Raw genomic sequence first — 22,309 nt, 5'->3', positions numbered from 1 at the left:
CTCCGGACGCGCAGGCTCAGCGGCCATGGCTCACGGGCCCAGCCGTTCCGCGGCATGTGGGATCTTCCCGGACCGGGGCACGAACCCGTGTCCCCTGCATCGGCAGGCGGGTTCTCAACCACTGCGCCACCAGGGAAGCCCCAAGTTTTTTGCTTTTAACATGTCTCTGAATCCATAAACAGAATATCATATAATTCGTAAAACACTTAGAATCCTATCAAGCAAGTAATAAGCGCTCTTAGTTTTTTGTGTGTGTCCGTAAACAATACTTATGCTTTTATAATTTTAGCAAAAATTATATCACTGTGCCCTTCTTTTTTCACCCAACAGTATATTTTTGAGATCTATTTATATTGACACCTATAGATCTAGATTATTCTTTTCACCTGCTGTATATAAATCCTTCATATGACTATGTCTCCAGCAGTGCAACTGCCACATTAAAGGGTTGACATTTTCAGCTTTTCTAGAAATTGCCCTGGAGAGGCTGTACTGCTATGACCACCAGCAGGGACTGAGAGTTGCTGTTTCCCCACAGCCTCGCAAATACTTAGGATTGCTGAAGGATAAAGTGTTTGCCACTCTGGTGGGGGGCTAAAGGGTATCTTATTGTGGGTTGGTTTACATTTCACTGATTACCAGGGAGATTAGGTGTCTTTTGAAATGTCTTCTGTGAATACTCATATTCTTTGCATATTTATTGTGTTAGACTGCTTGTCCTTATTGATTTGTGGGGTTTTTTTCCCCCTTTAATACCGACTAAATACTAATCCTTTGTCTCATATATAAAATGAAATTTGTAAAACCAGGCAGTTGCTGTCTTTTAGCTTTGTTGATGATTTATCTTCTTCTTAGAGCCCAGGGCATAGCCTGGCATCAAATGCCTGTAGAGGGAGGAGCAGAGGCCAGTCCATGACTTGGAACAAAAGCAGGCTATTGCTTTCGATTTCTTTTCTAAAGCTTTCTTGCTGGTGGCTCGTGTGGCACATTGCCTAGGGGAGCAGTGGTTGGCCTCAGTGTGGGGGCCGTTCCTGCAGTTCCATGGGCCCCTCGCATCTATTCACGTCCCTCTCTTGTGGCTTCTGAAAGGATTAAGAGGCCTTGCCCAAGACCTGGGGTAATTCCAGCCTCTGACAGGGGCAGGGTCCACTTGCAAGCCCCTGACCCAGGTCTGAAGAACCTCCTCCCAGCAGGTAATATGTAACAGGAGGCAAAACAAATAGCTTCTCTCCCAAGTAGATTCTCAGACCTGTGTGCTCAGGTGGCGCGGTCGTCCCTGCTTCCCATGGCTCCTTCAGGGTCCAGCTCTGCCTGTGGTCTCTGCCTGACCCTGTCAGGACCAGCACTAGCATCCTTGGTGCTCACAGAGTCTCTAGCCCTGACTTTAGTCACCAGCCCTAGAATGTCACAGAATGCTACAACTGCTCACAGGAGTTCCCTGAGCCAGCCAGCCCATGTTTTCTGTCCAGGTCCTGCTGGAAGGCTAGGCTGCACTGAGCAGGGCTGACACCAGGGCACAAGGCTTTCCAGGTGGCTGTAACCAGGGGACTAGGCAGTTAGGGTGCAGAGCCATTGTAGTTGGTGCTAGGAGAGGTGAGCTGGAACCATGGGATCAGAGGTAGCAAAGAAGATGATCAGATCCCACAAATAAATCGTGGAAAAGGGCCAGTGTGGCTTGAGGGCCTGGAAGGTGAGAGCCAAGTGAGGGTGGCTCTCCATGGGCCTGTGGCACCATCAGCTTCAGGTTTGCTGCTCCAGCCCCTGTACAACCCCCAGAGGAGGCTGTGGATGGGCTGCAGTGTAAAGAGCAGTACGTGCAGAAAGAGCCCCAGCGTTGCCACCCACCAGACTGGGAAACTTAAGAAAATGAACCTCTTGCTTCATCTATAAAAATGAATAATCCTTTTTATAGATACCCTTTTATAAACACACACACATATTTTTGGCCACCATTTGCAAATAAGTTGCAGACACCATACGATCAATATTTTCCATCTTTGCTGATCTCTTATGGTTATTTTGCTTTGATTTGTGACATGGACATCTTTTCCTATCCTTACTGGCCACCTGTCTTCCTTCTTCTGTAAGTTTGCAGGGTTTTTTGTGTGTTTCATGTGTCAATGTCACTTGTCTGTTTTCGTGGAAAGCTGTTTGTTATCGAATGATGAGGATGTTTTTACCAACTTTTATGGTGGCATCTTGGACAAGTTGCTTAAATTCTCTCTCAGTTGTCTCCATTTGTAAGACAGGGATAAGAGCACTTGGGATGATTTGCCTGGGAAAACCTGCAAGACAGCGTTACAGGGGAGATGCTCACTGTTCTCTCTCTTCCTTCAGTTCACTACCCTGCAGGAGATTTATCCATCTCTGCCCTTCCCCACTGAGCGTGCCCATCTTTTTCATAAATCATAATCATTACACTCCTGACTTGTCATTAAACGTCTCTACAGACATTATTGGAAATTACACTGTCAAGTAGATAGTTATCAGGTGGATCTTAGTTTCCCGCTGGAGCAAGGCCAAAGCCTTGCCTCCAGTAAGCCATAGTCTAAATAGTAAGCAATGTGCCCTGAGATGCTCTGTGCTCCTGTACGTGGGGATCTTGCATCCATATAGGAAACGGGTTGGCTGGGCCAGCAGTCACAGGGTACCAGGAACTGCACAGAGGGCACAAAACTGCTTTCTCATATATTGGAACTCCCAGAAAGGAAAATTCTGCTACATTCAAAATTGAGCTTATTTCATTGCTTGAGTAATTTCTAAGATGGAGATCACAAACAGATGTGTTTGCTTGGCTTTCCCAGCATTATTTATTAATGTATGCATGTATTTTGCACAGAAGCAAATAAATAAATACATTATTCATTAATTATGCATGTATTTTACATGCTTCTTTTATTTTTCGACAGGTTGGTAAATAGATGCCACAGTCTGTTGCTAAATTTAGTTTATGAATTGTGTTTCTATCAACACTGGCTTAAGCCCCAGAAGGGTCTTCTTTTTAACTTTGTATTGAAGTATAACATAGATTCAGGAAAGTACATATATTTTATATGCTCGCTTGATGAATTTTTGATAAACTGAACACACCCATACAACCAGCACCCAGCTGGCCACTCTGTTGATTTCTAACAGCATAGCTAGGTTTTGCCTGTTTTGTACATATAAATGGAATCAGACAGTATATACCTTTTTCTCTCTGGCTTCTTTCATTTAACATTTTTTAACGAGTTTCATTCATGTTGTTGGGTGTAGCCATAGTTCATTTGCTCTTATTGCTATATAATATTGCAAATAATAAATCACTGTTTATCTATTCTACTGTTTATGAGTATTTGAGTAGTTTTCATATTGGAAATAATGCAAATATCCTGTCTTTTGATGAGCACATGTATGATTTCTGTTGGCTGTATACCTAGGAATAGAATTTTGTGCATTATTATTATTATTTTTTTTTTTTGGTATGCGGGCCTCTCACTGCTGTGGCCTCTCCTGTTGCGGAGCGCAGGCTCCGGACGCGCAGGCTCAGTGGCCATGGCTCATGGGCCCAGCCGCTCCGCGGCATGTGGGATCTTCCTGGACTGGGGCACGAACCCATGTCCCCTGCATCAGCAGGCGGACTCTCAACCGCTGCGCCACCAGGGAAGCCCATGTGCATTATTTTTAAAAGTGTACAATTTGATCATTTTTAGTGTGTTCATGAATATGTGCAACCCCTACCCTTAGCTATCACCTCTGTGTCCTCCCATCCCCTCTGCCTGAAGCAACCACTTACTCTACTTTCTGTCTCCACAGATGTACCTAATCGTAACACTTCACATAACTGGAATTATGCAATATGTGATTTTCTGTGTCTGGCTTCTTTCACTTACCACAATATTTTTAAGGCTCATCCATGTTGTAGCATGTATCAGTACTTCATTCCTTTTTATGGTCAAATAATATTCCATTGTAGAGATATTCCCCATTTTGTTTATTTATTTATCCGTTACTGAATATTTGGGTTGTTTTCACCTTTTGGCTATTGTGAGTAGTACTGCTATGAACATTTGTGTACAAATTTTTTTTTTAAGAATTTTTTTTTTAATTAAGAAAAATTTTATTGATTGATTTATTTTTGGCTGCATTGTGTCTTTGTTGCTGCGTGCGGGCTTTCTCTAGTTGCATCGAGCAGGGGCTACTCTTCATTGCAGCGTGTGGGCTTCTCATTGTGGTGACTTCTTTTGTTGCGGAGCACGGGCTCTAGGCACCCGGCTTTCAGTAGTTGTGGCACGCAGGCTCAGTAGTTGTGGCGCAGGGGCTTAGTTGCTCCGTGTGGGATCTTCCTGGACCAGGGATCCAACCTGTGTTCCCTGCATTGGCAGGTGGATTCTCAACCACTGAGCCACCAGGGAAGTCCCTGTGTACAAATCTTTGAACACTTGTTTTCACTTCTTTTGGGTATAGGCCTAGGAGTAGAATTGCCAGGTCAAATGTTAACTCTGTGTTTAACTCTTTGGAGAACCACCAAACTGTTTTCCACAGCAGCTGCACCATTTTACATTCCCATCAGCAGTGCATAAGAGTTTCAGTTCCTCCACGAGCTTACCAACACTTGATATCTTGGTTTTTTGTTTACAGCCTTCCTAGTGGGCGTGAAGTGGTATTTCGTTGTGGTTTTAATGTGCATTTCATGTGCTTGTTGGCCATTCATATATCTTCTTTGGAAAAAAGTCTATTCAAGTTGTTTGCTTTTTTTTTTTTTTTTTTTTTTGCGGTACGCAGGCCTCTCACTGTTGTGGCCTCTCCTGTTGCAGAGCACAGGCTCCGGACGCGCAGGCTCAGCGGCCATGGCTCACGGGCCTAACCGCTCCGCGGCATGTGGGATCTTCCCAGACCAGGGCACGAACCCGTGTCCCCTGCATCGACAGGCGGACTCTCAACCACTGCGCCACCAGGGAAGCCCTGTTTGCTTATTTTTAATTGGGTTATGTGCATTATTTATAATTCATTCATTTGGTCATTCATTTGAGCACTTCTTACATTCCAGGCCCTGTGAAGCACTGAGGATAAAACAGTGAACACATTAGTTACCAAAGATGAAAGGTCAAAAGAATTATTTTTTAAAAAAATCCTTGTTTCCTGACTTCTCTTATGAAATCAGATCTGGCAGCAGATCCGGGACTGAATTTTCACAGGCGCATTCTCTGTGGACACCTTTAGGTGGGGCTGTGCCTTGTCTCCAGTTCCCTCCCAGCTCTCGCCTGGCTGACTGACTCCCACCTGGCGTTTTACAATACCCGGTCCAAGTAGCTAAAGGCTTGAGTTGGTAGCAGCTGGGACTCCTGGCGGTCCTGCTCCAACTCCTTAAACTTCCACAAACAAGCAAACAACTTTTCCTGAAACCAAATCTCTTTATTGTCTTTTTCAGGTTTAAATGGGGTATCTGCCACTTCGTTTAAGAGTAGAAAAAGAAGAGGCCACCCTTGTTGACCACGGTGTTTGGGTGTGTCTGAGGAAGGAGGGAAGTAGAATCAGTGGTGTTTGCACTCGGGCTTTCGAAACGACGCGTGGTTCTTAAGTTTATGAGCAAATTGCATCAATATGAGTCTCTAGAACTCTTCAGTCCTTTGAAGGAGCAACGTGTTTCCACCACAACCCTGCCCTACGCAGTCCCAGTTTCTTGGGTTCAATTAGCAAACAATTGTGGAAAAATAAAATTGAGATTAGCCAATCTCTGTTGATCAGATAGGGACTAAATCCAGAGCCTAAAGAAGAGAATTACCCATCCCATCCTTTCTCCCTGGATTGGGCAGGCAAGGCTGTAATGCTGGGGCAGTGGTACTGAACTCTCCACTTCAGGCTCAGCTATTTACCAGCTGGGCAGCCCACTTTGCCTCTTTGCCCTTCAGTTTCCTTACCTGTACAGTGAGAGTTCATAATTCCCACCTGTATTTTTTAGAATTGGCTTAGTGTGTATCACAAAAATCCCCTCTCACAGTGGTTTTAGGAGATGGGAGTTTCTTCTTCTGGGAGATGGCCAGTCTGTGGCCGGCATGGTACAGCCTGCTGTCAAGCTCCAGGCCCTTCTGTCTGTTGCTCTGTGGTGCCCAAGCTCACCATGTGGTCCAAGAGAACTGTCATGGGCAGCATTACAGCCAGTGGGAAAGAAGAAAAGATGCGCTTCTCTTTAAGGGTTCTTCTCAGAACCTGCACACACGACCTCTCCTTAAATCCCATTGGCCAGAACTTTATTCTTGGACCAGACCACCTGCTGGGGAAGCTTGGAAATGTGATCTCTATTCCACCTGGCCATAGCCAGGTGAACATCTGAGGGTGTATTATTAAGGGAGAAGGGGCTACTGGGGGTTTCTCTCATACCACCTATCAGAGCCACCATGAAGATAAAGGAGATAATACACAGAGCGATTTAACTGCATTTGGGGGAGGCACATTAATCAACCTGTTGATTTGCCAACTAGACACTCCAAGAAGCCACTGAAAACCATGGTGAATGTGTAGAAAATCAGATTCCAAACAAGATAGGACTCCGGGTCATTTTGAGAATAAGAGGGTCCGTGTTGTCAGGCAGATCCCCCCGCTCCCCACCTTTAATGATTTGTTGACAATGTGACCATTAAACTGGCTGAGATCTGTATTTCTCTGCCTTCTAATCCAGATGCTGGGCTGTTGGGAAGTGGCCTGCCAGGCTTTCAAGGGCAGTGGTAAGCCACTGAACACAAAAAATGTATATAGTTAGGATTCACCAGTTGTAAGCAATAGAAACCGAACTCAGACTGGCTTAAATTTGTTTGTTTGTTCATATTTTAGATTACACATATAAGTGAGATCATGCAGTATTAATCTTTCTGTGTCTGGCTTATTTCCCTTAAGCATAATGTCCTTTAGGTTCATCCATGTTGTCGCAAATGGAGTTCAGCTTTCCCCTCCCCCACCCCCAGCCTGGCTTAAATTGAAAGAGGGAATTTATGTTGACAGTGAAAAGTCCAGAGGTAGGTAGCCTTAACACGTGACTGGGTCTAAGTATTCGACAATCTCAAGATTAAGTCTGTCACTGGGTCTTCCTGTCTCTGTTTCTGTCTTTGTCTCTCTGTCTCTTTCCATCTCTCCCACTTTCCTCTGTGCTGGCTTTCTTCTTAAGCAGGTTTTCTCTACATGCTTGCTCTTGCAACTATCACTTGGGCAAACCCAAAGAAAAGAGCATATCTGTTTCCCAGTGGGCAAAAATGGATGCCCTCCACAGTATGCCTGTGAGTGAAGGATTTGGGTACACAGTCTCTCTTGAGGGGTGTCATGGTGACCACAGGGAACTACCTTAGTAGTTCTTTAGGTTTGTCAACCTGAGTGTGGGCTGCTGGCAGGGCTTCAGAGGCCTGTGACACCTGGCTGTTTTCTGCTCCAGCACACCTGAGGGAACCACCTGGCTTAGGTGGTTCGCTACAACCCTTTGAGAAGATTGCCCAGGTAGGTAAATGGCATCCCCTTGAGGATAACCACTGATCCAAGTCCTCAAACTTTATAGGTGGGGAAGCTGAGGCCTAGAGAGACGAAGACACAGGTATCTTAACTTGGATTCTCCTGAGAGCAAGGACTTGGGTGCTGGTGGTTTATTTGTGATCCTAGGAAGTAGGAGTGAGGGAGTGCGGGGAGGAGACAAGAAGAGAAGTCAGTGTGTGCAGGCAACCAGGGTCTTTCCCCCAGGACTTGATGCCTCCCAGAACTGTCCAGCTAAGAAGGGGAGACTTGAGGGAGTCCCTGAGCAGACAGAACCACAAGGAACTGTCCCAGCAGCTGAAACCAGAGATGCACTGAGGAGACACGTCAAGGGACACCAAAGGTGTCTGTGACAGCCACCCACCCAGCTGGTGGTACACCTGGGATGAGACCTCTAGCCCCCAACTCCAGCCCAGTGCTCGCTCGCTTCCCAATGTGTGGCTCAGCCTCGTTGAAGTCAGGACAGCCTCCCCATCAGCCCACACTGGGACCCGCCCTCCTGTGAGATGAGGTCTCCTCTCCCATTTACAGGGAAAACCAGTTTTGCTCCCCTCTGCCCTGCATACCTTGTTCTTCCCAGAAATTCTCCCCCATAAGCCATAGGCGGTCAGGCAGTGAAAGCCAGGCTCGGTCTTTTCAGCTCAGCAGCTGCAGGACTGAATCATCAGGGAGGGTCCCTGGGGCCCACACCACCCAGTGGTGGCCCAGAGGAGGCCTGGAAGGATCCTGGAAGGGTCCTGGAGCATGCCCTCTTTGATGAGAACAGGGTCTGAGAGCTACCACACTCCCACCTGGGCCTGGGTGGGAGCCCAGCAGCTGTCAGCCAGGGCAGCAAAGTGGGCACGAGCGGGCCTAGGCCTGTGATACTTGGACTGCTGGGGACTTTTCTTCGTTTTTGTTTTTAAATAATTGATAGACTTTAGATAGTTTTAATAATAGACAGTTTTAGTTTTTAATTTTTTTAATGTAGATTTATTTAATTTATTTATTTGGTTGCACTGGGTCTCAGTTGCAGCAGGCGTGCTCCTTAGTTGCGGCTCGCGGGCTTCTTAGCTGCGGGTCGCCAGCTCCTTAGTTGTGGCATGTGTGCTCCTTAGTTGCGGCTGGCATGCTCCTTAGTTGTGGCATGTGAACTCTTAGTTGCGACATGCATGTGGGGTGTAGTTCCCTGACCAGGGATCAAAACTGGGCCCCCTGTATTGGGAGCGTGGAGTCTTAAACACTGTGCCACCAGAGAGGCCCCCCTAAACAGTTACACAATAACTGAGCAGATTGAACATAGAGTTCCTTATACCCACTCCCCACCCCACCCCGGCACAGTTTCCCTGATATTAACATCTGCATTAGGGTGGTACATTTGTTAAAATTAGGGAACTAGTATGGTACATTATTATTGACTAGAGTCCGTAGTACATTAAGGTTCAGTCCTTGTGTTAGACTATTCTGTGGGTTTTGACAAATACCCAGGGGCCTTTTTACTAGGAGGAAGCAGTGTCTAGGCTGAGGCCATTCCTAGCCCACAAAGGCTACCTCCCTGCTTAGTCAAATCAGCGTGATTGACTTTAGTTTCCCTTTCCAGGGTTTTGGCACCAAGGCTCCAGGCCCCTGGCACTGAGTGTAAACTGGGGAGTAGGTTGGGGAAAAGAACCTTCTCTCTGATTAACGACAGGAAGTCAGCCTCCAGGTTTGATCTCCCAAGGGCGAAGCAGGTCCTAAGTTAAATGATGATGGTCCCTGGGGATGGGGCGGATCAGACAGTTTCTGGAGTATCCCACACACATTGTAAGCAGCCTACCTCCCAGCGGGGTGTGCCAGCCTTTGTTGCCAGGGACGCCTGGGTTGGTGCAGTTGAGCCCACAGCCCTTCTCCCCACAGTTCTGGAGAGATGGATCGCACCGCCACCCTGCCCGTCGGAGGCCTCAGCTATGTCCAGGGCCATACCACATTGCACCTTATTAACAAGACTGTGGGGCAGTGCCTGGATGCCACAGCACAGAGGGTCCCGGACCGAGAGGCCTTGGTTGTCCACCACGAAAACGTCAGGTTGACCTTTGCCCAGCTCAAGGAGGAGGTGGGTCCTGACTTTGAACCCTCAAAGCGGGCAGGTGCTGGCCCCCAGGCTGCCCTGGCTGGTGGAGCAGCAGGATGGTGCCTAGCTGTGGGGCAGGGTGCTGGGGCTGCCTGAGAGCCCCAAGGGATGTCAGGAGAGGAGGGCAGGGCTGAGGCAGAGGTGGCCCAGGTGCCTCCTGCATCAGTCGTTCTTGGGACACTGGTTAACTATGCATGTTCCCAAGCCCCCTCCAGATCTGCTGAGGCCTAGGTATCTGCCTGTCCCTTGTTCCCAGGTGGTTCTGATGTGAACCCCTGGGCCAAAGGTTAAGGGGCGAGTCATGGGCCCCTTTGCTCACCTGCATCTCACCCTTTTGTGCCCTGTTTATACCAGGTGGACAAAGCTGCTTCTGGGCTCCTGAGTATTGGCCTCTGCAAGGGTGACCGTCTGGGCATGTGGGGACCCAACTCCTACGCATGGGTACTCATGCAGCTGGCCACGGCCCAGGCAGGCATCATTCTGGTGAGGAGGGGCTTGCCTGGCACAGCTGGCTGTGAGGGGGGGGCATCATTCAGGGGAAACCCCTGGACCCTTGGCCCCAGAATCATACCAGTGCCTGGCTGGCTTCAGACCAGCTAGTGCTTTCTCCTGAAGCCCACCAAGGAAGCCTGAAGGTACAGGGTGCTGCCTCTGAGGGTGGAGGGGCAGTGAGAGGGACAGAGTCTGCCCAGGACACATGATGTACCCTCGCTGTCTCCACCAGGTGTCTGTGAACCCAGCCTACCAGGCTATGGAGGTGGAGTATGCCCTCAAGAAGGTAGGCCCATTCCTTGCCTTGGTGGGGGCGGGGGAGCCAGCTGGTGCCTGGCACAGGGGGCTTCCAGTTGTCATAGAGGGCTGACTGGGCTGGGGGGCCATGCACAAGGGAGTGACCCCCAGAGTCTGTCCTTCCTCGGACGGTGGGTGGGAGGAGCGGGTTGTTGGTCAGACAGGCTAGTGTGTGTGTTGGGGATGGTGCATGTGTGTGTCGTGGTGGTGGTGTGTGTGGGCAAGAGAGCAACTGTTAGGACGCCACCACATCCCCAGGCTGGGGCTTCCTGCTGACCGTGGTGGGGCGCTCCCCTTCTACAGGTGGGCTGCAAAGCCCTCGTGTTCCCCAGGCAATTCAAGACCCAGCATTACTACAACATCCTGAAGCAGATCTGTCCAGAGGTGGAGAAGGCCCAGCCAGGGGACTTGAAGAGTCAGAGGTGGGGGTGTCCCAGATTGGGAAGGGTGCCTCATGCAGCCTCCTGGCCCCCTCATCCCTTACCCATCCCTGTGGGCCCTTCCTCAGCCCCCGACTCTCACCATGCTCCCTTACCCCAGGCTCCCAGATCTGACCACAGTCATCTCGGTGGACGCCCCTCTGCCAGGGACGCTGCTCCTGGATGAGGTGGTGGCAGCTGGCAGTCAAGAGCAGAATCTGGCCCGGCTCCGGCACACCCAGCAGCTCCTGTCCTGCCATGACCCCATCAACATCCAGTTCACCTCGGTAGGGCAGAGGTCTCCTGTCCCAAGCCCAGGCTGGCACACTAACCCTTGCCCTCCATGTGGCCCTCCCCTGAGAAGGAGGAGGCAGCAGAGGAGAGCGGGGGAGAGCAAACACTCTTCTAGTGGGGCCGGCCCTAGCTGTCTGCTCTGCCCTGGAAAACATCAGCAACTGGTAACCTTGTCACATGCCCACCTCCCCTGGCCCTCTTGTCCCCAGCACAGGGGCAGATGCACTGAGCCACCGCGGGTCAGAGCCCCTCATTTAGCAGATGGGGAGACTGAGGCCCAGAGAGGGCATCTGCTGGTGAGCCACAGAGTCCTCTGAGCCACCTCATGAGCGGCATAAGGACAGACCTTATTTGCCACCTTTGTGGATCCTAACACCTGGCACCGTGTAGTCATGTGGCAAATCTTTGTGAATACGTATGGAGTGAATGAATGGATCCGGGGCAGCCGTCTCGGTCTCCTGACTCCCAGTCCAGTGCTCTTCCATGCACTGGCCCAGGGTGGGAAGGAGATGGGATGAAAGAGGCCAAGCCATCACCTGCTTGTCTTGTCAGGGGACAACCGGCAGCCCCAAGGGGGCCACGCTCTCCCACTACAACATTGTCAACAACTCCAACATGATAGGAGAGCGCCTGAGACTGCACCAGAAGGTGAGGGGGTGCTGGCCCAGCAAGGGCTTCCCTGGCACCGTGCCGGCAGGGGGGCTTGCTGGGCTCCCCCGCTGGCTAGAGAAACTGGCTTTCGGGGGCCCCGCAATAGACCCAGCCTCCTGCTTCCATCTCCAGCCACCAGACACGTCACGGGTGGTCCTGCCCAACCCCCTGTACCACTGCCTGGGTTCCGTGGGAGGCACAATGGTGAGCCTGATGCACGGGGTCACCCTCATCCTGTCCTCTCCGGTCTTTGATGGCAAGAAAGCGCTGGAGGCCATCAGCAGAGAGAGGTGGGCATCAGTGGACAGCTATCTGCGGGCTGATAAGACCCTCCTATTCCTCACTCCTGGGCCCTGATCCCTTTCCAAGATGTCTCTTCCCTCCAACCAGGAGAAATGGAGACGGGGTAGTGGGAGACCCCCCAGGAGAGGACCAGTTCCTCCCTCCAAGGAGCTTCTCCTGCCTGTTCCCCACAGTTGCAGGCTTGGCCCTTACTGTAGGGTCAGGGTGGGGTGGTGAGAAGAGGAAGTTCCCTTCTACTTCCAAGCCTGATTCTGAGATGTACCTCCCTCATACAGAGGCTCCCTGCTGTATGGAACTCCCACAATGTTCGTGGACATTCTGAACCAACCAGACTTCTCAAGTTATGACATCTCAGCCATGTGTGGAGGTGGGATGGGGCCAAGGGTGGCAGGCCAGGATTGGCCCAGTGAGCTACATATGTGCCCAATCTTTCATTTACGGGCAAGAAGGCCACTGTAGAAACGTGGGTGGGAGGGAGGCACATCCCCAGTGTCCCTAGACTCCAGCCCAAGGCCAGCTGCCTGGTCTAGGAATAGGTCCAGGGTTGGGGAGAGAAGGGAATGTTATTTCCTAAAAAGGGCCGTAGGTGAAGGGAGGGTCCACTGGGCCTGGAGAAGGTGGGAGCTGTGTCAGCCCTCTCTCTGATTCAGGTGTGATCGGTGGGTCCCCTGCATCCCCAGAGCTGATCCGAGCCATCATCAACAAGCTGAACATGAAGGAACTGGTGGTGAGTGGAGGACGGGGCTGGGCGAGAAGAGATTGCTGGGAGTGGGGAGGAGCCCAGCCTGGGTCTCCAAGGAAGACCCTCCGGCTGGCCCTCATTCCAGAAAGCAGATGTGAGAAAAAGCAGTCTTAGCTAACCAGCAGCTCTCAAGTCACAGAGACAGATGACAGGGGAGTAAATATTACACACACATAAATTTATATTTATAGAAATCTGGGGAAGAAATGCAGCACGGGAGGATGTGTGGCAAAGCACCAGTGTCCGGCTAGAGTGTCCTGGCAGGCGGGGGCTGGCAAAGTTGGGGGTAGGGGCTTGAGACACTTCCTGGAAGCGAGGGGTGGGGCAAGGATCTGATGTTTGTTTCCAAATGGCAGGGATAGGGGAGCAGAGACGAGGATTCTGGAAGAGTGGCCATCCTGATGGCTACCGTATTCCGGTTCTAAGGGACTTGGGGGTCTCAGCAACAGCTTCTCTGAGAGGAGCCGTAGCCGCGGGGCCAGGCGTGATGAAGCTCTCACCGCCAGGTGGATCTGGGTTTGTGCTGCAGTGCCCGAGTCCCCTGCCAGGACATGTCTAGGTGTGGACAGCTCTGTGCATCAGCAAAGGCTGTGGGGAGAAGGTGGGGGTCAGAGGTGGGAGGGTCAGTAGTTTCTCCGGCAGAAGGCAGAGACCAGTCACCAGGACCGGCTGGGTCAGGACCTGTGGTGAGGCAAGGATTGGTGTCAGGACTCCCAACAACCTAGACGGTGTTTGGAGAGAATGGTGGTGGTCCTGGGCAGTATCATTTTCCCCCTTAGAGGGGGAGCCCCAGTCCTCCCCTCCTCTCCCTGCAAAAATGGAGGGTCTGCATGCCCTTTCATGGTGGGGAAGTATCCTGGGACACCCTCCTCACTCCCAGAATCTCCAGAGAGGGAATGGGGGACCTGCCCACCGGGCCCCACCTGTTTAATGGCGGCGGGCTTTCTTGGACCTCTTAGTGGGGAACTTGCAGCCGCGGAAGGCGTCCGTGTCACGAATGTGCTGGCCCCTGAACTTGGCGGGCGACACGCAAGTGGCATCAGGGCGGGAGGTCTTGGCTTCCAGCCACCTGGAGAGACAGAGAGTTGCTGGGGTAGGGGAGAGAGTAAGAGTACTGGAGGAAGGGACACTGAGCCATGGGGCCAGGCTGACTTGGGTTCAGGGTAGTCTGGAACTGTCATCTTCATGCAAATCGGGAAATGCCCAGGGTTCCACACCTATTAGGTAGCAGATCTAGGACATATGCCCAGGATGTCTTAGTGCGGGGCCAGTGTGTCTCTACGCCATCACATGAGCGTGTTCTGGGGGTACCACGGGGGTCCTCTCACCTCCGCAGTCCCCAGAGCTGGCAGGTACATCTCCAGGGGTTGTTGGTGAGGGTGAGGGTCTCCAGGCTGTCAAAGGGGAAGCTGGAAGGCAGCTGGTTCAGGCGATTGTTCTCCAGATGGACATGTTTCAGCGTGGTCACACCCAGGAAGGCACCATCAGAGAACTAGGGAGGGAGGTGGGCACGAGTGAGCACCCCAGCCCGTGTCCAGCCTCTCCCATCTCTATGGCCCCAGAGGGGCAGGGTCCTTCCCTGGACGTAAGCAGTGGCACCTTGAGGAATTTCACGGTATGACTAAGTTGTCGCAGATGACCTAATCCATACAACCACCTTTTGAGATAGGTAGTGTTATTTCCAATATGTAAATTGGCGGTGGGGTGGTGGGGGGGCGGTTTAAGTCCCTTGCCCAGGGAGTCAACAGTAGCTGCAGGACCACATCCAGCTCCTCCTCCCCTGGCACCATGCTTCCTGCACAAACACTGGGTCTGGGGAGGCAGCCAGAGTTTGGCCCCAGTGGCCCAAGCTGGCACACAGTGAAGCTGGTCAGTGTTTGGTGCAATGGGCAGTGGGCCCAGGTTCCCCACAGCCCCCAGGGTCCTGGGATGTCCCCCAGCTCTATCCTCACTGCCTGCCAGACTCTATTTGTGGAGCCACCTCAGTGGAGTCTTGGGCCAGGTTGGCTGGCTCCAAAGGAAACATTCTGTTGGTGCCCATATCTTGGCCCAGACGTCACAGTTCCTGCCTGGCCTCCCCTGCCCCAAATGAGCCCCTGCTGCCCTGCTCTACTTCCCACGGAAAGGCCACGCTGGCAGTGGTGGGCCACAGGCGACTCTGACTTCTGCTGGGGAGGGGCTGGGGCTGAAGAAGGGCAGGCTCAGGCGGACTCTGTCCACCCAGATGAAGGCTGGTTGCCGTCCAGGTATGATTCTGCCCTCATCTCTGTGCCTGTGGCCCAGGAAAGGGTGTGAAGTTCCCTGGTAATCAGACTGCTCTGATGACCATCTCCCCCACCTTGCCCTGGTCCCTGCCCAAACCTCCTGGCTGGAGCCCCTACACCGGAGCGATTTTCTAGTCCCAAGGAAAGATTCCACTCCGACCCAAGGCAGCCCCACCCAGCCAGGTGCTGGGCATCACAGAGGAGGAAGGACTGAGCGAAGACGCAGCCAGGAGATGGGTCTGGTGACCGGGTGGGCAAAGGGCAGTGCGTTGTCTGGGACACAGTGAGGCATGGCCAGTCTTTCCTATGGGGAGATACCTAGGGTCCTTGTGCCAAAGGTTAACAGTGGTGAGTGGTTCTTGCCTTTGCCCCTTCACGGAACCCATGGGTGCATGTCTGCAACCTGGGGCAGGCCCCCTGTCCCCACTCAGCTGAAATGGACCTGAGAATGCAGTGGCATGTATGTGTGTGGACTGGGGGTGGGGATGGGGGATCCATCAGGGCCTCTGGGAGGCATGGAGGAGGTCTTCCTCAGGTATGTGCTTCCCCTCACTCCCCAGCCCCCCACCCCACCTTAGCACACTCCCCACCAGGAACAGGGTGTCTTTGTGGGCCTGATTTGCCCAACTCCTCTGGAAGGCTCCTCAGTAAACAAACCTCCCTTTATGGGGTGGTAGTTTTACTGGAGACGGGGCGGGGGGGGGACAGCAGAGGAGGGGTTGAAGGCCCAACAGGAAGAGGTGGCTGCTGCACACAGCAGGGGGTTTGGGAGCCCTGGACATGCCTCCTGGGGGCCGTTGGTGGGGCCAGGGCAGCCCCAGCTCTGTTTATAAGTAGGAATCCTAGGAGGGCAGTGGCCGAGACTAGGGACAGGGGCAGCAGGGCAGGATTTGGGGTGAGAATATGACAAGATGAGGACAGAGGTAGCAGAGCTCCTCACCTTGGAGATAGCCACAGGAAGAGGCAATTTTAGGGGAGAGGGGATGGTGCCCAGCTGTGGCCCTGGATCCCTGGGCCTCCTGGCAGTGAAGAAGGAACCGGGGCAGAGCCCTGCAGCCAGGAGCTCACCTTCTCCAGGTTGGTGTTGTCCAGCCAGAGGGTCTCCAGATATCTGCCGAAAGACTGGAAGGCATTGTCGGGAATGCTTTTCAGAGGATTGTGGGACAGCTTCAGATCCTCCACCACCCGCAGCTTGCTCAGAGCAGCCAAGGGGTAGCTGGACAGCTGGTTCCTGTCCAGGTAGAACTTGGCGAGGTTCTCCACGTCATCCAGAGTGCCCGGCTGCAGGGAACTGAGTGAGTTTTCCGACAGGTAGAGCCAGCGCAGGTCCTTGGCGCCGTGGAAGGCGCCTGAGCGCAGCTCGCGGATCTTGTTGTTGTTGAGCTGCAGGATGAAGAGGTTGACCAGCGGAGAGAGCAGCCCCCGGGGCAGCTCGGTCACCTTGTTGTGGTCCAGGTAGAGGTAGGTGAGCTCGGTCAGGTCGTCGAAGGCGCCGGCGCGCAGCACGCGGATGTCGTTGTGGGACAGGTACAGGTAGATGAGCTGCTTGAGGCCGCGGAAGGCGCCCGCGGCCACCTCGCGGATCTGGCAGTGCTGCAGGTGCAGCGACACGAGGTTCGGCATGGCCCGAAATGAGTTGGCGGCCAGCACTGGGAAGTTGTTGCGCTGTAGGTTGAGCAGCTTGGTCTTCTCTGACACCTTGGGGATCTTCTGCAGCCCCACCTTGTCGCAGATGACGTGCTGCAGGTCACCGTGGCAGTGGCAGCTCTGGGGGCAGGCGGCCAGCGCCGGCAGCAGGCCGGCCAGGAGGCCGAGGCTGAGCAAGGGCATCGGGCGGGCCATGGCCGGGACTCCAGGGGACGGGGCTGTGGGCAGCGGCAAGTCCTCGGTGCTCGGCCTCCCGCCCTATTTATACGATGGCCGCGACCGCAGCCGACAGCGGGAGCCAGCTCCTACGTGGAGCCGCGAGGCCACCGGTTAACTCCCTCCCGCCTGGAGCTGCGCCCCTGCCCTCGAAGGGGAGGGGGCCCGCCCACCCTGGGGGCCGTGTGGTCCCCTATCTCCCTGCCCTCGGATTCGGCTCCCTCCCCACCCCCACCCCGGCAGGGGTGGGTATGGGTGTGTCCAGGGCCGGGAGTTTACACCAAAGAGAGGGAGGCGTTCCCTGAAGTTATTTGTTTGCTCGAGTCTGAGCCTCCACGTCTCCCCCCTTCTGCGCTCGGCCGTGTGCCCTGGACCCAGCGAGGGAGGAAGCGGGGCCGGACAGCCGGACGCGAGTCTCGCCGCAGTCGCCGGCCGGCGGCGCTTTAATGGGGCTCTCTGGCGTCGGGCTCCCCTTCCAACTGCAACCGCAGCCAGCTCTCAGGAGGTGGCAGCTCTTCCCTGCCCTGGACTGGCCTCTGGCCCCTCTCTCCCAGCCCCGGGCTTGAGTTTCTCTCGCCTGCACCGCCTATGCCCCTTTGCCACGACTGAAGGTAACCAGAAAAGTGGGAACTGGGGGCAAAGGAGAATGACCCACAGGGCTCGGCAAACACCTGAAGACCACAGGCACAGTCGCACCATCTCCCCCGTCCTTAATCTCCCTGAAAGGTCCCCACCTCCTCCTCCTCACCCCCAGCGGTCAGGACCCCTTGGTGGGGGGGTTCTCCCAGGGTGGCAGCCAGAGAGGCGTCAAGGTGTACTTGACAGAAGCCACACCTGGGCAGTGGCCACAGGACTGTGAGGGCGGGTGAGGGGGCTGGGTCCTGGCTACAAGGGACCAGCCCTGGACAGCTTGGGCTTCTCGACCCTAGGTCCTGTGGGCAGCCCTGCCCCAGCCGACCAGGTCTCTGTGTGTCCACGTGCCAGCCACGGTGTCCAGATTTTTGTGGAAAGGGGAGAGTGGGCAGGCAGAGTCTCACCTCTGGCCCCAAACTGAGCTCTGGGCTGATGGTAGGGGTTCTTGTCTGTGTTGGGGGGTGAGGGGAGGAACCAGACCCCAGGTCTCTCCAAACCCCAGCTATGCCTGAGTCATTTCCACTAACACAGAGGAAATGGGGGGTAGGGTGGGGTTGAAGGATGAAAAAAGGTCTGGTGTCTTTGCTGGCTGGAAGGAACCTAGAACAGAGGGCAGCCAGCCCCTCTCCCTTCACCCAGCACTCAGGTGTGGAGGCCTGCCCTCTCCTAAGCCCCTTTCACCTGTTGCCTCTAGATGGGGGTCATAGTTGGCCGAGAACACTGCCTGGTGATGTTCCTCCAAGGCTGGCTGCTGGTGTTCTGTTGCTTAGGATGTTCTGACCACTAGAAGGGGGGGTGGGGGGGGGGTTCTACTGGCTTTTTAAATCCTTGCTTTGGCTGTATTTTTATTTTGAGGAAAATAAATTTACAGGAAACTCTCCTGTGGTGTGTGGTGGTTCTACTGGCTTTTTAAATCCTTGCTTTGGCTGTATTTTTATTTTGAGGAAAATAAATTTACAGGAAACTCTCCAGAACTTGGGGGGCACCTACCCCAAGGCTAGGCACTTGTCCCGGGTTGCGGGTGGGTTGTGTCTGTGTAGCTCCCAGCTGACCAAGGCAGGCTGGCTTTCTCATCAAGTTTATGGGTCCTTCAGCTTGGAAGGGTGGGGCAGGGGATGTTGTGGCCCTAAATCAGGAAGGGGGTGCTAAGACAGCCGGGGGAGGAGGTGGAGAAGGCTGGGACATTGGTAACGCTGGGAGCCACAGGCTAAAGCATGTGGCTGCTCCAGGAAAGAACAAAGACTGAGAGCCCGGCCGGAAGAGAATGGCTTCCCTGCTCTCAATTTTATTTCAGACCTGGGGCCCCTGCTAGTTGAGCTAGCCTGCAATACATCCTGTGCCTCTGCCTCCTGACTTCCGCCGAATATGCCTCTTTTCCCACCATTCAACTGCCTTCCACTCTCCCCATTCCCCGCCCCACCGCCACCCGGTTCCTTCCCTCAGGGTAACTTCCCCATCCTGCTGCAGTCCTGGGCTCTGTTCCAGACACCCTTTCTGGACCCTCTAGGTGGTTTATGGAGCCACAGAGAACAGTCCCGTGACCTTCATGAACTTCACCGAGGATGCTGTGGAGCGGAAAGCTGGAAGCGTGGGCAGGATCATGCCTCACACAGAGGTGGGCCCCAGACCCCACCTCCCACCACTCGCCTGGGGTTCACCCCCTGGGATGTTTAGTGCTTTCAATCAGAGATCCAAACAGCTCGCTCAGGACAGCTAGGAGCCCGCAGCAGCAAGGTCTTGCAGCAGCAAGGTCTTCCCTGGCCTGGGGCTTTCTCTGTGGGCTGAGGCCTGAGTGGGGAAGAGCTGGAACAGTGGCCAGCCGCAGCTGAACTTCTCTGCAGCCTCCCTTCCTGTCTGAGGTGTGTTTTTGCCAAGCCCACTGTCTGTTTTGGGGCAGCCAGAACAGCCTCAAAGAGGATACAGGGCACAGAGATGTTTCCTACACAGCTCTTTCTCTCCCATAGCCCTGCCCTCCCCACCCGCCCCCACTCACTTCGGCAGAGGTCTTCTTTTCGCTTGGCATAAACAGTTTCCCAAGCAGCTTCTTCCTCTGGGGGTCCCTTGCACCTTGAAGGCTGACCCAGAGCACCTTTCGCTCTCAAATTCCCAGCCTCTAACACTGGTGCTTTATGCCAGCCCGTACCTGGTTTCCCCTCCCACCTTGTGCCCTTGCCCCTCTGGGGTCACTGCCAGAGTGCTTCCCCAGGGGCCAACTGCCCTTCTCCCTGAAGTGAGTGTGCAGTGACATCAGCCCCCTCGCATGTGTCTGACAGCCTCACTGCCACTCGCTGGGATGCCCACCTGTGAGGTAGACAGGGCAAGTGTAGTTCTCCCCATTTCACAGCTGCAGACACGAGGCACACGGGCTAAGCTTTCCTTGCACGTTGGCTGTGGCTCATTTCTCAACTAGGCTTTCAGATTCTGCCTGTTTGCCACCTCTTCTGTTCACATGGCCCTGCTGTGCCACCCTCTTTGGCTTCTTTATTTACTGCTTAATGGGAAGTAAGAGGAGACTCCCCTTTCTTGTGCACTGATTATAATTCTTCAGCTGGCCTGGCTCCCCTGCAGGCCTCCTCCTCTGAGCAGCTCCTTTCCACTCTGTTTCCTCAGCACCTCCTGGCCTGGGCCTCAACTATTCTTTCATGCCCAGCTCCAGTGTCGGACTGGTGATGGATCTACTCCAGCCTTTGTCTCCCTTCCCTGGGGATGGGCAGAGCCAGGGGGCTTCATTACTAGGGGGAAGGAAGGCAAAGCTACCCCCATCCTGAGGGCCCCCCATCCTGAAGTGAGAGGGTGGGAGGCCCCAGCCTGAAGCTGCCTGGTCCCAGGCCCAGATCGTGAACATGGGGACGGGGACACTGGCAGAGCTGAACACACCTGGAGAGCTGTGCATCCGAGGGTACTGCGTCATGCTGGGCTACTGGGGTGAGCCCTGGAAGACCGAGGAAGCAACTGGACAGGACAAGTGGTACCGGACAGGGTGAGAAGGCAGGGCAGTGTGGAGAGTTGGGCTGCCGAGGGGAGGCTGGGGGTCCTGAGGCTGAGCTGGCAACATTGAACTAGAACAGGGAGAACACGTGTGTCAAGATGGCCCCTTCACATCTCCGAGACTTAGTTTCCAAAATGTATAAAATGGGGATGACCATAGTCTCCAAATAGGGCTCCCAGAAGGACCAAATGCAGCACAGATGAGAGCACCTGGGACAGTGCCTGCAAAATCTGAGCCAAGATTCAGTCACTCATTTAATTCAACAAATTCTAATTATGCACTTGCCACGTGCCAGCACTATTCTAAACACCGGTGGTCCAGTGGAAGGCACAATGGGAAAGATCCTGTTCTTACTTCCCACATATCTGGTGGAGGGAGACAGATACAAACAAGATCATTTCAGACATTTATAAACATCACAAAGAAAATAAAATAGGGTCATAAGAGAGAGAGTGGCTGTGGTGGGGAGGGGAGCTTCCCATTATTGGGTGATCAGAGAAGGCTTCTCTAAGGTGGAAACGTTTGAGCTGAAACCTGAAAGATAAGAAGAAGCCAGCCATGAAAATCATAGGTATAGATATGTTTAGAGAGAAAATATGCCATAGATATGGGTTTACTTGGTTTTATCTGCCTCCTACATTAGACTATACGATCCAAGTAATGTCTTGTTCATGCCATATGCCCCAGAGTCTAGAGTAGTGCAAGACATATAGTAGGTGCTTGATAAATGTTTGCTGAATGAGTGAGTGAGCCAGCCAGATGAGGCAGAGGTGAGAGGCGGCTCCTGGGTTTTCCTTGCAGAGACATTGCCATGATGGACGAGCAGGGCTTCTGCAAGATCCTGGGCCGCTCCAAGGATATGATCATCCGCGGAGGTGAGAACATCTACCCCGCTGAGCTCGAGAACTTCTTTCACACACACCCACAGGTGCAGGAAGTGCAGGTGAGGCGCCCAGCCCAGGTGAGACCAGGTGAGACCCCAAGAGCAGGGGACACGGATGGGGATGGGGATGTCTGATATCTATCTCTGACTCTGGAAGGTGGTGGGAGTGAAGGATGACCGGATGGGGGAGGAAATCTGTGCCTGCATTCAGCTCAAGAAAGGGGAGAAGACCACAGCGGAGGAGATCAAGGCTTTCTGCAAAGGGAAGGTGGGACCCTCAACCCACCCCAAGCATCACGATGTTGCTCAGTTCTCCAACACCCTCTGCCTGCCAACCTGTCAGCCCACTGTCCCCTACACCCAACTGTGGGACCCCACCCAGCCTCATGCTTTATCTCCCTCTGGTCTGCAGATCTCCCACTTCAAGATTCCCCGATACATCGTGTTTGTCACAAACTACCCCCTCACCGTCTCAGGAAAGGTGTGTAAGGAGACCAGGGAGGGGTAGGGGAGCCCGGGGCCCAGGTGCAGAAGGTCAGGCGGCCTGCCTATACCTCCCTGAGTGGTGGGCCAGATTCTGTGGAGAGGCTGGCAGTAGGGTAACCAACTAGTCAGCTCATCCTGGTTTGCCCCAAACTTTCCTGGCTTTAACCTGAGAAACTCCTCAGTCCTAGGCAAACCAGCTGGGCTTGGTCACCCTAGCTGGCAGAGGCCCACGCCTGGTTCTCACTCCTTTCCCTTTCCTCTAGGTCCAGAAATTCAAACTTCGAGAGCAGATGGAACAACATCTACACCTGTGAATAAAGGAGTGGGGAGGATCCTTCCTCCCTGCCCTTCCCCCACATTCCCCTTGTCGGCTCTGTGATTTGGCATAAAGAGCTTCTCTGTTTACTTTG

At 53.5% G+C, this 22,309-nt stretch overlaps 1 protein-coding gene across 7 annotated transcripts in view; it reads left to right on the top strand.

The window, feature by feature from the left end:
• ACSF2 (acyl-CoA synthetase family member 2) overlaps nt 1-22,309 on the top strand; it is a 30,040-nt gene extending 7,731 nt beyond the window's left edge. For 2 of the 7 annotated variants that reach the window (XM_007103521.3, XM_028498638.2), the window contains exons 2-16: nt 9,370-9,565; nt 9,938-10,066; nt 10,308-10,361; nt 10,676-10,794; nt 10,913-11,078; nt 11,638-11,733; nt 11,869-12,026; nt 12,315-12,406; nt 12,690-12,766; nt 19,049-19,156; nt 20,370-20,521; nt 21,332-21,473; nt 21,571-21,681; nt 21,826-21,894; nt 22,163-22,309. In XM_007103521.3, the coding sequence (XP_007103583.1) occupies nt 9,370-9,565; nt 9,938-10,066; nt 10,308-10,361; nt 10,676-10,794; nt 10,913-11,078; nt 11,638-11,733; nt 11,869-12,026; nt 12,315-12,406; nt 12,690-12,766; nt 19,049-19,156; nt 20,370-20,521; nt 21,332-21,473; nt 21,571-21,681; nt 21,826-21,894; nt 22,163-22,213 (1,720 nt within the window). In that variant the 3' untranslated portion in view covers nt 22,214-22,309. The other 5 variants (XM_028498639.2, XM_028498637.2, XM_007103520.4 and 2 more) reach the window with 5 other exon arrangements.

The sequence above is a fragment of the Physeter macrocephalus genome, chromosome 14, assembly GCF_002837175.3.
Source record: "Physeter macrocephalus isolate SW-GA chromosome 14, ASM283717v5, whole genome shotgun sequence".
Lineage (NCBI taxonomy): Eukaryota > Metazoa > Chordata > Mammalia > Artiodactyla > Physeteridae > Physeter > Physeter macrocephalus.
Note: the sequence above shows the minus strand (reverse complement) of the source record. Positions and strands in the feature narration are given on the sequence as shown.